This window comes from Trachymyrmex cornetzi, unplaced genomic scaffold (assembly GCF_001594075.2).
Source record: "Trachymyrmex cornetzi isolate Tcor2-1 unplaced genomic scaffold, Tcor1.1 scaffold73, whole genome shotgun sequence".
Classification (NCBI taxonomy): Eukaryota; Metazoa; Arthropoda; class Insecta; order Hymenoptera; family Formicidae; genus Trachymyrmex; species Trachymyrmex cornetzi.
Window position 1 is genome coordinate 1,118,471 of NW_017300059.1, and position 13,351 is coordinate 1,131,821.

The 13,351-nt window shown below is 35.0% G+C and overlaps 1 protein-coding gene across 4 annotated transcripts in view; it reads right to left on the reverse strand.

Annotated features, from left to right (window-relative positions):
• The window catches only part of SNF4Agamma (SNF4/AMP-activated protein kinase gamma subunit), a 78,500-nt gene that overhangs the window by 33,591 nt on the left and 31,558 nt on the right, over nucleotides 1–13,351 (reverse strand). For all 4 annotated transcript variants that reach the window (XM_018517972.1, XM_018517970.1, XM_018517969.1 and 1 more), the window contains exon 7: nucleotides 9,483–9,522. In XM_018517972.1, the coding sequence (XP_018373474.1) occupies nucleotides 9,483–9,522 (40 nt within the window). The remainder of the gene's footprint in view (nucleotides 1–9,482; nucleotides 9,523–13,351) is intronic.

The window sequence follows — 13,351 nt, forward strand, 5'->3', positions numbered from 1 at the left end:
GAAGTTACAGTAAAATAGTGAAACTAAAACACGGAAATATGGAGGAAGCAAATAAATATTGGTTAGAAGAGAAGTATTGGAAGCATATATTCTGTGGAGAAGATAGGAATTGTATAGAAAATGTCAGGAAATAAAGGATCTCATTTGTAGAACTAGAGACAGATAAAAATAAAATTATGAAGAAGATGTAGAAGATTTAAATAGAATGAAAGGAAAGAGATATTAAGGACATTATGAAAGGCTAGAAATAAATTTAAAATATCGGAAAGAGAAGGGAGGGAATGCGAGCGACATGAATGTATTATTTTTTAAAAATAAGTTCCTATTATTGTATATTTATCCGTATATTTTCCTCTGTCCTATTTAATGAATTGTTACAAAAATATCTGGTCAGATTACATACTTCATAGTTTCGAGGATATCCGCTGAAAATGAACAAAGTCTGTTATTTTCAAGGGATTTTCGACCCATAATCTATCTTGAGAGATAGGCCGATAAAAAGATATATAGGCTGAATATTTTTTGATGCTCTATAATATTCTCAAAGGCTATCAAAACTCGGTGAGGGTTCCAACGATTCCCTTGTAGATATCTAACAATAAGGCTCAATTCCATCAATGAAAGATTAATTTTAATCTCGATCGGTTTAATCCAATTCTAAACAGTAGAAAAAGATTAAGTTAAACCGAGATTACGGTTAATCTTACATTTGTGGAGAACCCGGTCTAAGATATTAAAGAAACAATAAAAATAGAGTAAGGCAACAATAAAATATTGAAATAATACACCGGATTTATTAAGGTCAATGTCAAAATTAAGCGAATAAAAAAAATATTCGAGTGAGAATATCGAAAAACACCATGCTGCAACCTTGACGATAGTTACGTCGACTTCCTCAAAACCGATCCCGATACACGTGTCTTCGAGTCGCAGACGTTCACGTACGTGTCGTTTGTATGCAAATGCAACGAATACAAGATTTGAATTAAAATTCTCGAACGACTTCTTTAAATAGAATTGTACACTGTAATAAAATTCACGTATATATACATATAGACAGATTTACTCGGACCTTCAATATCCGCAAACGTGTGTAATAGAGATTTAATTACTGACATGAAATCGAGAGAAAATATTCCTGTTATTTTTCGAGTGATATGTCCCGATGAATGAACTGAAAAGAGACGGAAGAATTTTCTCAATACGGGAGATTCATTTCCCGGTCAGTTTATGGATTATACAACTAACATTCAAAATGTAAAACTACACAGAGAAAAAGATTTTTTTAATCTAACAAGTTTTATTAAATCCAAGAAAAAAAATGTATTCATTGGAATAGTCCAATCAAATCGATGTTTAATTTAAAAATGTGATTATTTAACCTTTTAAATAATACTTATCTTAAAACTAAATATTTTCTTGCAAAGAAACATTTTGTTTCATAGAATAATATTTAATCGAGGATATTTAATCAAAACGTTATTTCATCAAAAAATATTGCTTCAAATAATTGTGTTTTTTCTGCCAAACAATATTTAATGTAATAAAACTAAAAAACTGGTACTAAATAAAATAACGTTTCTTTTAAAATTGAATCGTTCCAAAGAAATAAATTGTAAGTTAAAACAAATAGAAATCTCGAGTGTAAAGAAATTCCTTTCCTCTGTATACAAAGTGTCCAAATATAAAATATGAAAGGTTCGAGGGATAGCTTGGTATCGTGACCGTATCTGTATCTCGCGAAGACCTTGAGTCACGGAAGACCGAGTGGCGTATCGAGACATTTCGCCAACGAAGCACATTTAATTCAATTTAGCAAATGCCCGTGAAGCTTGGGATAACAAATGCGCGGCTATTCGCTTACCGCTACGAATCTACCGAAAAATTAAGGATAATTATTCGTTTGGTATATCTTGTTAATACTTTAACTGCCAAGATAATTTCGGCAATGAGCCTTAATAAATCTAGTGTGTCGTTTTAACACTTATCACTCTTTTTTTAAACATCTCAATATGATTTACATTGTTTTTTTAATGCCTTAAATAATTTATATATTGTTCCTTTGATGTGTTCTTAAGGACACTTCGTAAAAAAATCCTTCTTATGTTCATATTTATTAATGAAGGTATTTTTTTTAATTTTTAGAGTGAAGTCTCTCGCTCTTAAAGATTAAAAATTGAGCCACTCTTGATAGGCTGGCTCAGTTTTCGTTCTTCAAAGAGAAATTCAAATTTAAAAAAATTTAAAGAGTAGGTAAACTTCAATCTTAATTTAAATTTCTCTTTATATTTTTCTAATTTTTAGAACTAGAAAAAAATTAAATTGAGAATAAATAAAATTGATCTAAATTAATAGAAATGGACATCAATCAAGTAAATAAAACTATTATATAACACAAATGATGAGTGACAAGACTCGTGCGAATTCCAAGCGACGCTCAAATAAATCGATGACTTAGCAAAGTGTTAAGCGAATCGTGCTAATGCATACTTAATACATTACGAATTGTTTGTATATTTCACTAGTGACGCAATTGTTTTTCAAGTTCAAGGAGAGACGCACGTACGAGTAAAATAGATTTTTTTTGCACAAAGAAAGAGGCACGTTTCTAACGAGCTTAACTCGATACTTTAAACGCGAACTACGTGCTTCTCCGATGAAAAAACTTTGCGATAATGTTTCCTCTGCTTCGCAGCGAGATTATTCCAGGCGGATGCAGCGCACGTTTTAAATCATAACTCTCACGTATATTTGGTACAATCAATATATTATAAATAAAAATGTACGCGGAGGCGGGGATGAGAATAAACCATTCATGAAATAATTGCATATTCTACTTCCCGACGTTTATCCGCGTTAATTGTAAAATAATCCGCCGCATTATCATTGTCATTACAGGATGTTAATATTACGATCACGTTAAAATCACGAATCACGAGGCGTGCGCGTCGCATAGTAAAAAAAAACCTCGCATAATTTTTTTTTTCCAATATTCTTATATACAACGACGAATAATCGATGAAAGAAGAGCTTACGTAAGACGAGTCTTTGTTATTGTCTCTTTCAGTATCTTTTGCTCGGAGGCTCGGCCTAAACACTGAGACGTGAGAGGGAACGGATTTGATCTCTCCCGTTAAAAATTTACGATATCTACGCGACACGCGGTGTGTTTACTCACCGCGAGTTTAAAGCCATCGCTCGGCTCGATAAGAATGCAACTTCGATAAAGCTCGCCGTTGCCGTCGCGTTCATCGAGCTTTATCAAAGTCGCATTCTTATCGTGCGTCGAACGCGCGATTACGATGGAAATGCGAGAAGAGGAAGAGAAACTGGGAGAAGTGGGGAGGGAAAACGAAGCGTGCGCGATGTTGCGGTGAAATCTCTCGCCCCGAGAGCGGAACTTTGGACCGCCCGCGAATCCGTGGGTCTATTTTTTACGGCATAAATATAGTATCTCTCTTTATCTCACAGACAGCTTGTTTTCCTAAAACTGCGCTGTCCAAGAATTGTAGCTGTGGTCATTGGCTTGACACATATCGATGCCTATGTCCATTGCCTTCTGTTTTCTTAATGAAGGTAGAAAAAAAAGATAACAGGCGTGAAAGCCGACACACGTCAACAAGTCGATGCTTAGAATTACAAATCTTGGACAGCCCTAAAATATTAAGGAAGTTCTCGCGCTACTTTCTAGTCAATGGACAGTTTATTCATAATAATATGTAAGCAATTAAAATAATGGAATAAAAAGATTACCAACAATACCATTATACATAATTATTGTTAATTTTATGTCACTAAATATTTCAAAATGACAAAATAAAAGTTGTAAGATGCTCATTTGATGTACACGCATCGTCCATTTGACATATATTCTAGCCTTTTTCATTGAAGAATATAAATTTCTTGTAAACTGTACGGTCAGTTTAAATAAAACTTTACGAGAACAAACTTAAGTGTTTACTTTATGATTATATGCTCTCTTATACACAAGTGTCTCAATTTAAAAGAGAATAACTACAGAATAATACTTTCAACTTGTAATGTAAAATTCTATAAATTTATAATTAAATATCATCAAAATGATACGGTAAAAGTTAATGAAATTTTTTCTAGATATTATTGATATTATTAACTTTTTGTATTACATGTATATTATAGACTTGTCTCATATTTCATTAAACGCGAGAATCTCCTTAATAACCTTTGTCCATCTGTATTTCTCTTTTTCTTCTCTCTTCACAGGATCATCGCAAGATCAGGATTAGGTCTGCTCGCTCAATATCTTCGCTTTCTCTCTCTTCAGCGCCCGAATATATTTTGTCTCACTTTTAAGTGCAGAAATTTTAAGGGATTTCAAGCAATGTGAACAGACCTATTGACGCTCATTTCTCGTCAATATGCGACGAACAAGGCCCGTACGGCACGGCGTGACGCGCAGCGTTTCCGGTTCCAAACATGGAACAATCGATGCGCGAATCTCTCCAGGGAGACCGGTTTCTCCTCAAGGCCGACGAAGACCCTCCAGCCTACATCGACATGCCGAGAGAATCGGAGTCACACGCAACGAACTTGTTCCCCGTATCGTTCCCTCGTGCAGCGTAGAGCAACAATGTGTATGTGCGTGCGCGAGCGCGCTAATATTACGCCTCTCTAATACGTAAAAAGGGATGACCTTCCTTTCCTTCCTGCGTCCTAATCGCCGAAAATGGCAGCGGCGGCGGTAGCCGGGCGAAAACGAAAGGAGATTTTTAATTGCATCTTATTCCGGTTTCTACACTGAAAAAAATGTGTACTAAATTTTAATAAATTACTTGTCTGAATAATACTAACTAAATATGTTTACTAAGTATAAAGATATATTTACATATTTGATATAAGGATCGTTAATTTAATCGAATTATTGATTTAATTCATTTTTTTATTATAAATAAATGTTTATTTTTACTATAAGTAAACGTTGAGTTGATTCTATTCAAATAAATATTTGTTAAAATTTAGTTTATACATTTTTTTCCCTCACCTCAAGGTAAATTAACTCTAATGTCGGTTCAACCGTTAAAACGTAATAAGAACAGACTGCGTATTCCTATAAAGTTATCACTATTGGTTTAGAAAGAGTCAGGTAGCTCGAATATTGTTTTCTCATATTGCTCTCTCTCTCAAGTATTCAATTTGAAGAGAGATGCTAATATATTCAATTCTTTCTAACGGAGCATAGATGAACGGAGCTAAGATCAGAGAACGCACAGTTTATATGGGTTTAAATTACTCTTAATTTTTTCTAAGTTTTAAGAATTAAAAATAAACAAAAACTAAATTAATCTGAGATTAGAATTAATCTATATTGATAAAAACGGATATTAAAGGAATCCTGTCCAGTATTTGTAATTGTGGGTATCAGCTTGACGTATATCGATTATCCATGCCTTCCCTTTTCTTACTGGAGGTAAAAAAAGCAATAAGCGTAAACATCAACACATGTGAAGTCATTGACTGCGTTCAGAAGAAAAAATGGCTTTGTAACACTGCTGTAAAACTTTTAATAAGTTTGATGTTGCTCTTAATTATTCATTGGATCTAAATGTATAAACTAATCATATCAACGAGCCTTACGACAGTTGCAAAGCAGCTTTGTCTGTTCAACACGGCCAATACCTAGGCATTTCAAATCAAGAAGGACAACACCTTAAATCCGTATCACACTGCACGTCCAATTTCGAATTCGAGATTAAAAATCACGTATTGGAAATTGGAATTCGACCAGTCAAATAATTTTAATTTCAATCCATTTGATCGTTCTGACTGGCTAAATTCCAATCTCCGATTCACAATCCTCAATTTCCAATGCATAGTAATAACAAGGGTTGAATTGAAGATCAGAATTCAGTCAATCAGAACAAAATGAATTAAAATAAAAATCGTTTGATTGATCGAATTCTAATCTCTAATTCGCAATTCTCTCTCTCTCTCTCTCTCTCAATTTCCAACGCATAGTGTGACACGAGCTTTAAACAACGCCGCTCTATCTGTGCTCTTACTCGTAACGCTTCATCCTCTCCCTTTGTTGTCCCTTTAACGCTCGATATAACAAACGCCAAGTGCGAGCGAGGCGCGGGAATGAATGAGGGAGAACGAACCCAATGACGTTCGGGAACAACGTATAATAGTTGCGCGGAGAGAGGTGATTCAATCACTCCAAGTGATAAAAATTCGCAGACGCGTTTGGCAATACGATTATGCAATAACACGATAAAAACAATGGGAAAGAAAAAAACAAACGAGAGGAACGTGAAATGAGATGCCGATGGAGATACCGGGTGAAATCCGTGGCATTCGCGTCGTCATTGGTACTCCAAGAATGGACTTTACGCTGCGACTCCGTTTAAGGTGACGATAACAAGAAGGCGATAAACCGCTGGTCGAAGTAAGGAGGCGAGGAGCACTTACGAAAGATGGCGCGAATATTATCCGGTTTTTCTCTTCTTTAGGTCTGTTTTCTATAAGTTAAATTAGTGTTTTTGGAACTTTTGGAATTTAAAGGGAAATAGAAATATATTTAATATTTGACTAAGCGAGAAAGAAAGTTCTAGTGCAGAAATAAAAAACAGACCCTTTGTTTACTTCGTTTTCTCTCTCTCTCTCTCTCTCTCTCTCTCTCAATACGGTCCAATAAGAAACATATATAGATGATAGTGTAATACACGGTAAATTAAAGACTATAACAGAAAGCCTTTTCTTTCCAGATGAACTTCTTGCACGGTTCAGCCTCTTTTTCTTACCTCTTTTTGTTTTCACATTAGAGTGAAAAATAGAAAAGAGATGAATTGCAAATAGTTCAGCTAAAAAAAAAACAGATCTTGGTGATTAGAATCTGGCCACAAGAAATTTTGCCAAAATTCTACGAGAGAAAAAGATACATGTAATTTCTCCTTAAATATATTGTCTCACTTTAATTTATACTATTTTACTTTATATAACTATAATTAAGATTATAGAGTAGAATAGTGTAAGTTAGAGTGAGATAGTAATATGGTGTCCCAAAATTCGTCGTTGAAAATACCGTAGCAAGATAGTCCTAAAAAAATTAAATAAAAAAGTTATTTGTGAATTTTTATTTCAAGTAGTAAATTTTTAGATAAGGCCAACTACAGACTACAGACTTAGTTTAAATGGCCATATAATGTAACATATCCGTAAGTTATGCATGTAATAGTATTAATGAGCGCAGTTCAGCACATTCATTAATACTAACAAGTGACTATCTAAACGCAATTTGTAATTGATCATATTTAAATCCTTGTATCTCATAAACTACTGTTTAAAATAAAAATTTACAAGTAACTTCTTTTACTTCACTTTTCAAAAACTTTCTTGCTATAGTATTCCGAGTCGCGAATTTGGAGGCTTATCTTATAATACAGAATAAAAATTGTATGCATTTTTCTTCTCGTTTTTCTCTTCGTAGGATTTTGATAAAATCACTCGTGACCACCAACTCTGATATGAGTCTCTATAGTAGATCATTACATCTTTGTTTGCCAACGTTAAACAAAGATGAAATAATCACTGTGTTGTCTTGTTTCTTATTGGAAAGAAACATCATCCCTTTCTCTCGCAGATATGCGATTATTCGACCAAACGGCGGATACGTGTTACGAGAAAGGAGATGGCTCACTTGCCCTTAACCCTTTAACCCTTTAACCCTCGCTCGGCTCGACGCGAGCGTGCGAGAGAACATCTCTCCTCGGGGTAGAAAATACGGAGGATCACACTTCACGTCGGTCAAGTCACGTAAAACAATCACGCGAAACGTCAAAGGGAAAACCGGCGACAGGGTGTCGTGTCACAGAGCTCATCGAAGAGACGTCTTGTCCTTCAGCCGCTGACAAGCCGTCACTAACCCACTAACACACACTAGCGGATAGTACACGGCGCGTGCGGCGTGATGTTTACGTCCTGGACCGCACGCGTTGTCACTGCCGTCGCCGTCGATAGCGACGACGTGGTGGTGCCGTGCCGCGGGGTTGAGTTGAGGAGGAGCGCGGGAACGCTGGAGTAGATTCTCGAGTCACGTGGATGCGCGGTATCGGGCCTGCGGAGCACCGCTAGTACGCCGCGAACCGGCGACCGCCGTCTGATTTCGAGTCTCGCGGGCATCGATCGTCGTATCCCGCCGTGCTGCTACTGAAGCGTGCGTCATGCTCTCACTCCGTCGCCGCTTCGCTCAGCATCGTGTCGGGTCGGGCCGATTAAGAGCATTCTCGCGTCACCTACATGAGAGACGGTGAATTCCTCGAGAACCGAATGTGCTCGGAAGATACGCGGGTCAATATCAACGTATGGCTAATTCTAGGATGTTATATACATATATATATATCATTGTTTATATTTTGTATGCATGTATAATATAAATAATATATTAATATGTGTGTTATATAATAATATATTATATTAATATTATGTTATAATATATCATTGATTGAAACGAAAGTACGCAGCGCTACTTCATTAATATGGCTCGTAGTTTTTTAAAATCACCAACACACAGGCACTTAAAAGCATGGTGACCTTTCGAAAGTGGAGGTTTTAAGCTTTAAAACCTTTGTTTCAATTTAAATTTCGTTCATTTTTAACGAAGTTACAGTTACTTGAATTTTGAAAAGTTCATAGCGCTACGAACTTTTGTTCCAATTAAATACACAATTCTTATATATATTTAAATATTATATATATGTAAAAATTATGTACATATTTGCAATAATATTAATATAATATGCCATATACACACATATGTATACAAAATATATACATCGTAAATATTTAAGTTATTTAAATATCTATAAGATATTTAAATAAACATAAGATTTCAGTAAATCGTTAAAATTAGTAACGAAATATGAGGCGCAATGGAAAAATATTAGAAACAGGAGCAAATATTAAATATTAAAAAATAAAAAATTAGAAGATTAGAGATTAACGTAACTCACAATATAGATACAAAGAAATATGAATATATATCTTATATTGTACGTTACGTTTAATCTTTATCTTTAATTTTTTTATTTCTAATATTTAATATTTATTCCAGTTTCTAATATTTCATCCATTGTACCGATTGTTCAGATTGTTGCGTGTGAATACAAAATACTTGTCGATAATTCACAATAAATTACCGACGTGACACGTGTCGAATAGATGACAGCACCCATCTCGAATTAGCGCTCACGTGAAAAAGAAGAGTCAGTTCACACTCGGCTCCCTCGCAAACATCGAACGAATGTCCCGAGCAGAAATTAATATTCCACGTGCATCCTTGGTGTGCGCTAACAGCCGAAGAAATAATTCAATTTGATGCTTCATGAACCCCCTCATCCACCGAATACAAATAGATCGCTTATCTGCCGACGCATTATCTTGTTACATCTTTTCCTAACAATGAGATTAAACAAATCTTAACAGGCAATTTAATTACAGTTACTTACTCTGCGACGCTACTTGTGACTGGTGCTGCACTGCTGCTCGCTGAAACAGAAAACGGGAAAACGAAAGTCAGTCGGCATTCGTCACATTTTACACGGGAGGAATTTTTAATTTACCGCCTGGCAATGGTCGCAAATGTTTCGCATTTTCCATACCTCAAGTCCATTTGCTACGCAAATGCATTCCTGTTCATTGAAATTGCAGCGCGGAGAAATCTTGGCGACATGCAAATATCGCGGAACTTTACTACATAAATTATTTTAAATTTATACTTTCTACAATTAGCCGTGAAGTGATACCTTCCCCGAGTTTCACAAGCACACTTGAACGCTAGTCTTTTGTACGTTTGAACGTTTCCTTTCAATCTAGATTCCTTTCAATTTAGATTCCTTTCAATCTAGTTCTACATTCTAAACAATCGCACGTTTCTGTTTACAATCTCGATGAACAGTATAAGTGTAATTTTTTTATAACATTGAAAATAAACGAAGCGACTATCGCTTTAAGTCTACAATAAAATTTCAAAGTGCAAAACTTAAGCTTTAAGCCTTAAGTCGTAAGAAATTGACCAATCACAGTTGAATGTAAGGAGAATAATCGACTATGACTGGCCAATTTTTTACGGTTTAAGGCTTAAAACTTTTACATCTCAAAATCTCATTGTAGATGCCGCTAAAAATATTACTATTTAGAGCAGTACTGTCCAAGATTTGTAATTGTGGGCATCGGCTTGACGTACGTCAATATACAATGAGTCCGTTGGATGACTCAGCCAGGATAGACGTATTTTTACTTCGATCCGAATGTTGCATCTTTAATTTTTGCAAATTTCTGTCGAGTTTAATTCATGCATTTGTGAGTTACAACTGACTATGCTAATCTCAAAACCATCAAAATGAAGATGAAGAAAAATATGAAAAGATGTGAAAATAATAAAGAAGAAGAACAATCAATATTCATGCCTATTGCATTCTTTTTTTAAATAGAAATAGAAAAAAAAAAATATATATATATATACATCGAGTCAAAATGCAGAAAATTACAAATCTTAAGATTAATCTACAATGCGCCCTTTACTTTCTGTTTCTTGCTTTTTATTAAATCACTTGTCTTCTCTCTTTGCAAAAATTTTAAATTTACTATACGCGTAATTTTACTCACGCGTAATTCTTGCAAATGTACATCATGCATTCGACAACGATATGATAATTCGTGACAACTTCACGGCAGTTAAAATTTTAATTGTCACGAAGTTGTATCGAAGAGAATTCATTGTCACGAATTATTACGATATCAATGTCGAATGACGAATCCATGGTGTGTATTCGCAACAATTGCGTGCATAGTAAATTTAGAGAAGTAAAATCTTTATATCGAAAATGCTTGCAATGTTAAGAAAATAAAAGAAACAATTAGAGATTAGAAAAGGCTTATAAGAGTCAATAGCCTCATCTGGTCTCATCTAATGCACGTATATCATTATCTATTTCTTTTATTGGGTTTATCATCTTAAAACAACACTATACTGCGTTATTAGAATATCTGAAGAGGGCTCAATCTAAAAGCATCCGAAACATGTAATTATTCAAATTTTAATTTACAAAGTACAATATATTTTGTTTTGTGATTTTATATTATATGATTTGAGTTATTAACTCTTATATGCTCTCTTTCTAATTTTTTTTTTTTTTACATTAAGAGTCCTTATTTAATTTAAGTCAAGAAAACAACTTTCAGAAATACAGGCAACTCGAATTATTGCAGCAGTATACCAGCGCGGTACAAGTTTTTAAAGAGAATGAGCTAATGAAAATGCACTACCCACCCTTACGTCATAATTCAGTGAAAAAAAAAATCATAGTGTAATAATTAAAAAAGCATTTTAAAGAAGGAAGATTACATTTTACGATACAATTGAAGAAATTTGCAGACAAAATTATTTTTTCCAAAGTCCGTCAAATTTTATCTCGGGCGAACGGAAACATAGAAACAGAATAAGAGGCAAAAAGGTGAAAGATAAAAAGTGGTAAAAAGCACAAAACAAAAAGAAAAGAGTACATTGTAGAATAGCTTTAGACAGTTCTGGTTTAGAGATAAAAAATCGAGTCTAAGACGTAAGTACGTTTTGTAAAATCAGCCGAATGCCGGATGCTTCGAGGCTCTTGGCATCCAAGGAGCGGCTCCGCGGCTTTGCCCCGAACGCGTCATCCTTCTTTCCACTCTTTATCCATCGGAAGTACGAAGACATCTCTGATGATTCTCCGTTTATCCGCCACCTCTAGGCTCGTCGCCGATTCACATAACTGATCGCGTCGCAGTCGCGTCGTCGCCTACGTCACTTATATCGTTGACGTGAACGGCAGTTTGTTGAAGTAATTTCCTGATTACAGGCACGCGCTTTTTTACGTAAGACTCGCCACGTACGTAAGTGCGCCGGAAAGGTGAACCGAAGGCACGATCGCAGACCAGATCAACGAAAGCTCTTCGCCCTTTCTGCTCTCGAAACTTCATCACGCGCTCGAACACATGAGACAATTAGTTCCACGGTCACACGCAACATAAACGTGTCGTATCGCGTTGTCTGCGTGATAAAGAGGATGATTACTAATACAATGTGACCCATATGTCGCAGGTGCAGCGCACACATTGTGTCGGCTATCGTCTTGTCTTACAAACAATCGCGAATGATATCGTCATTTTTTCCTCTCTCCCTCTTCTACAATATGTATAAGTTTTTTTATATCATTTCAAGTTCTTCCCATCATTCTTTTCCTATATATATTTTTTTGTATTTTTAGTTTTTTCATTATCTTTTTTTTTTAAATATGATTCTTAATGTTCTATATATTTCTGTTTATTAATTATGTATTATTTTAATTATGTATCTTTTAAGTTTTTGCTATCATTCTTTTTTATTTTTTTTTGTATTTTTAGTTTTTCATTACCTTCTCTTAAATATAATTCTTAACATTTTATGTATTTTTGTTTGTTATTTTCAGCGTTCAAAAAGATGCAATTCTAAAATGCGGCTCCTGAGTAGTCAGCATGCGATTCAAAATCAGTCGGCAGCCTGACGAAATGTGGCGAAATCGATAGTCACACACACAAACACAAGCCATGCACTCTCGGCGCGCCGAAAGCGAGCACATGACATAGGCTCGTGCTTGTGTGTTACAGCGCCTCGCCACGGTAAATGACTGAACTTACAGGCGTGGAAAAGTGACGTTTTGACGACGAAATTTGTGCTGCATGCCATTTCGTTATCATTTGCTTAATTGTAAAAATGTGACGTGTTTCGTACTTATAAAAGTTCTAAAAATGGGCAGAAACTATATAGTTATCCTGTAATTTGATATGTAAAAGCGTATATTTCATTCATTTCAACAGCTATTCAAACCGTGTGTTTCTGCCCAATATTAGGCTCACTTTACCTACCTTTTACGACTATTTACTGACTATTAAGGGAGAAAAGGACAGTTTCTGCCTATTTTTACAGGTATTTTAAAGCAATCTCGTCATTTAGATTTATCCAAATTGTCTTTATTTACAAATGACTTGCAGCATAAATTTACGTGTCATTTCTCGCTTCTGACGTCACGATTCCAACATGGCCGCCGCGACTACTCAGGAGCCTTAATAAATAACAATTTATCTACCTCTCTTCTTCCACGATCGTTATTTTTTTTTTAGTTTAATAATAATTTAATGCCCATTTCTACCAATGCCGATTAAAGAAGTATCAATAAGGCCAAAAAACGAGCAAAACGATTATACGATATTAAGATGATATCTACGTAATTAATTTAATGTCCAATGACGTTTAAAACTGATGTAATACATTTCGACTACATAGAGTCTCCTTCAGTTTGCA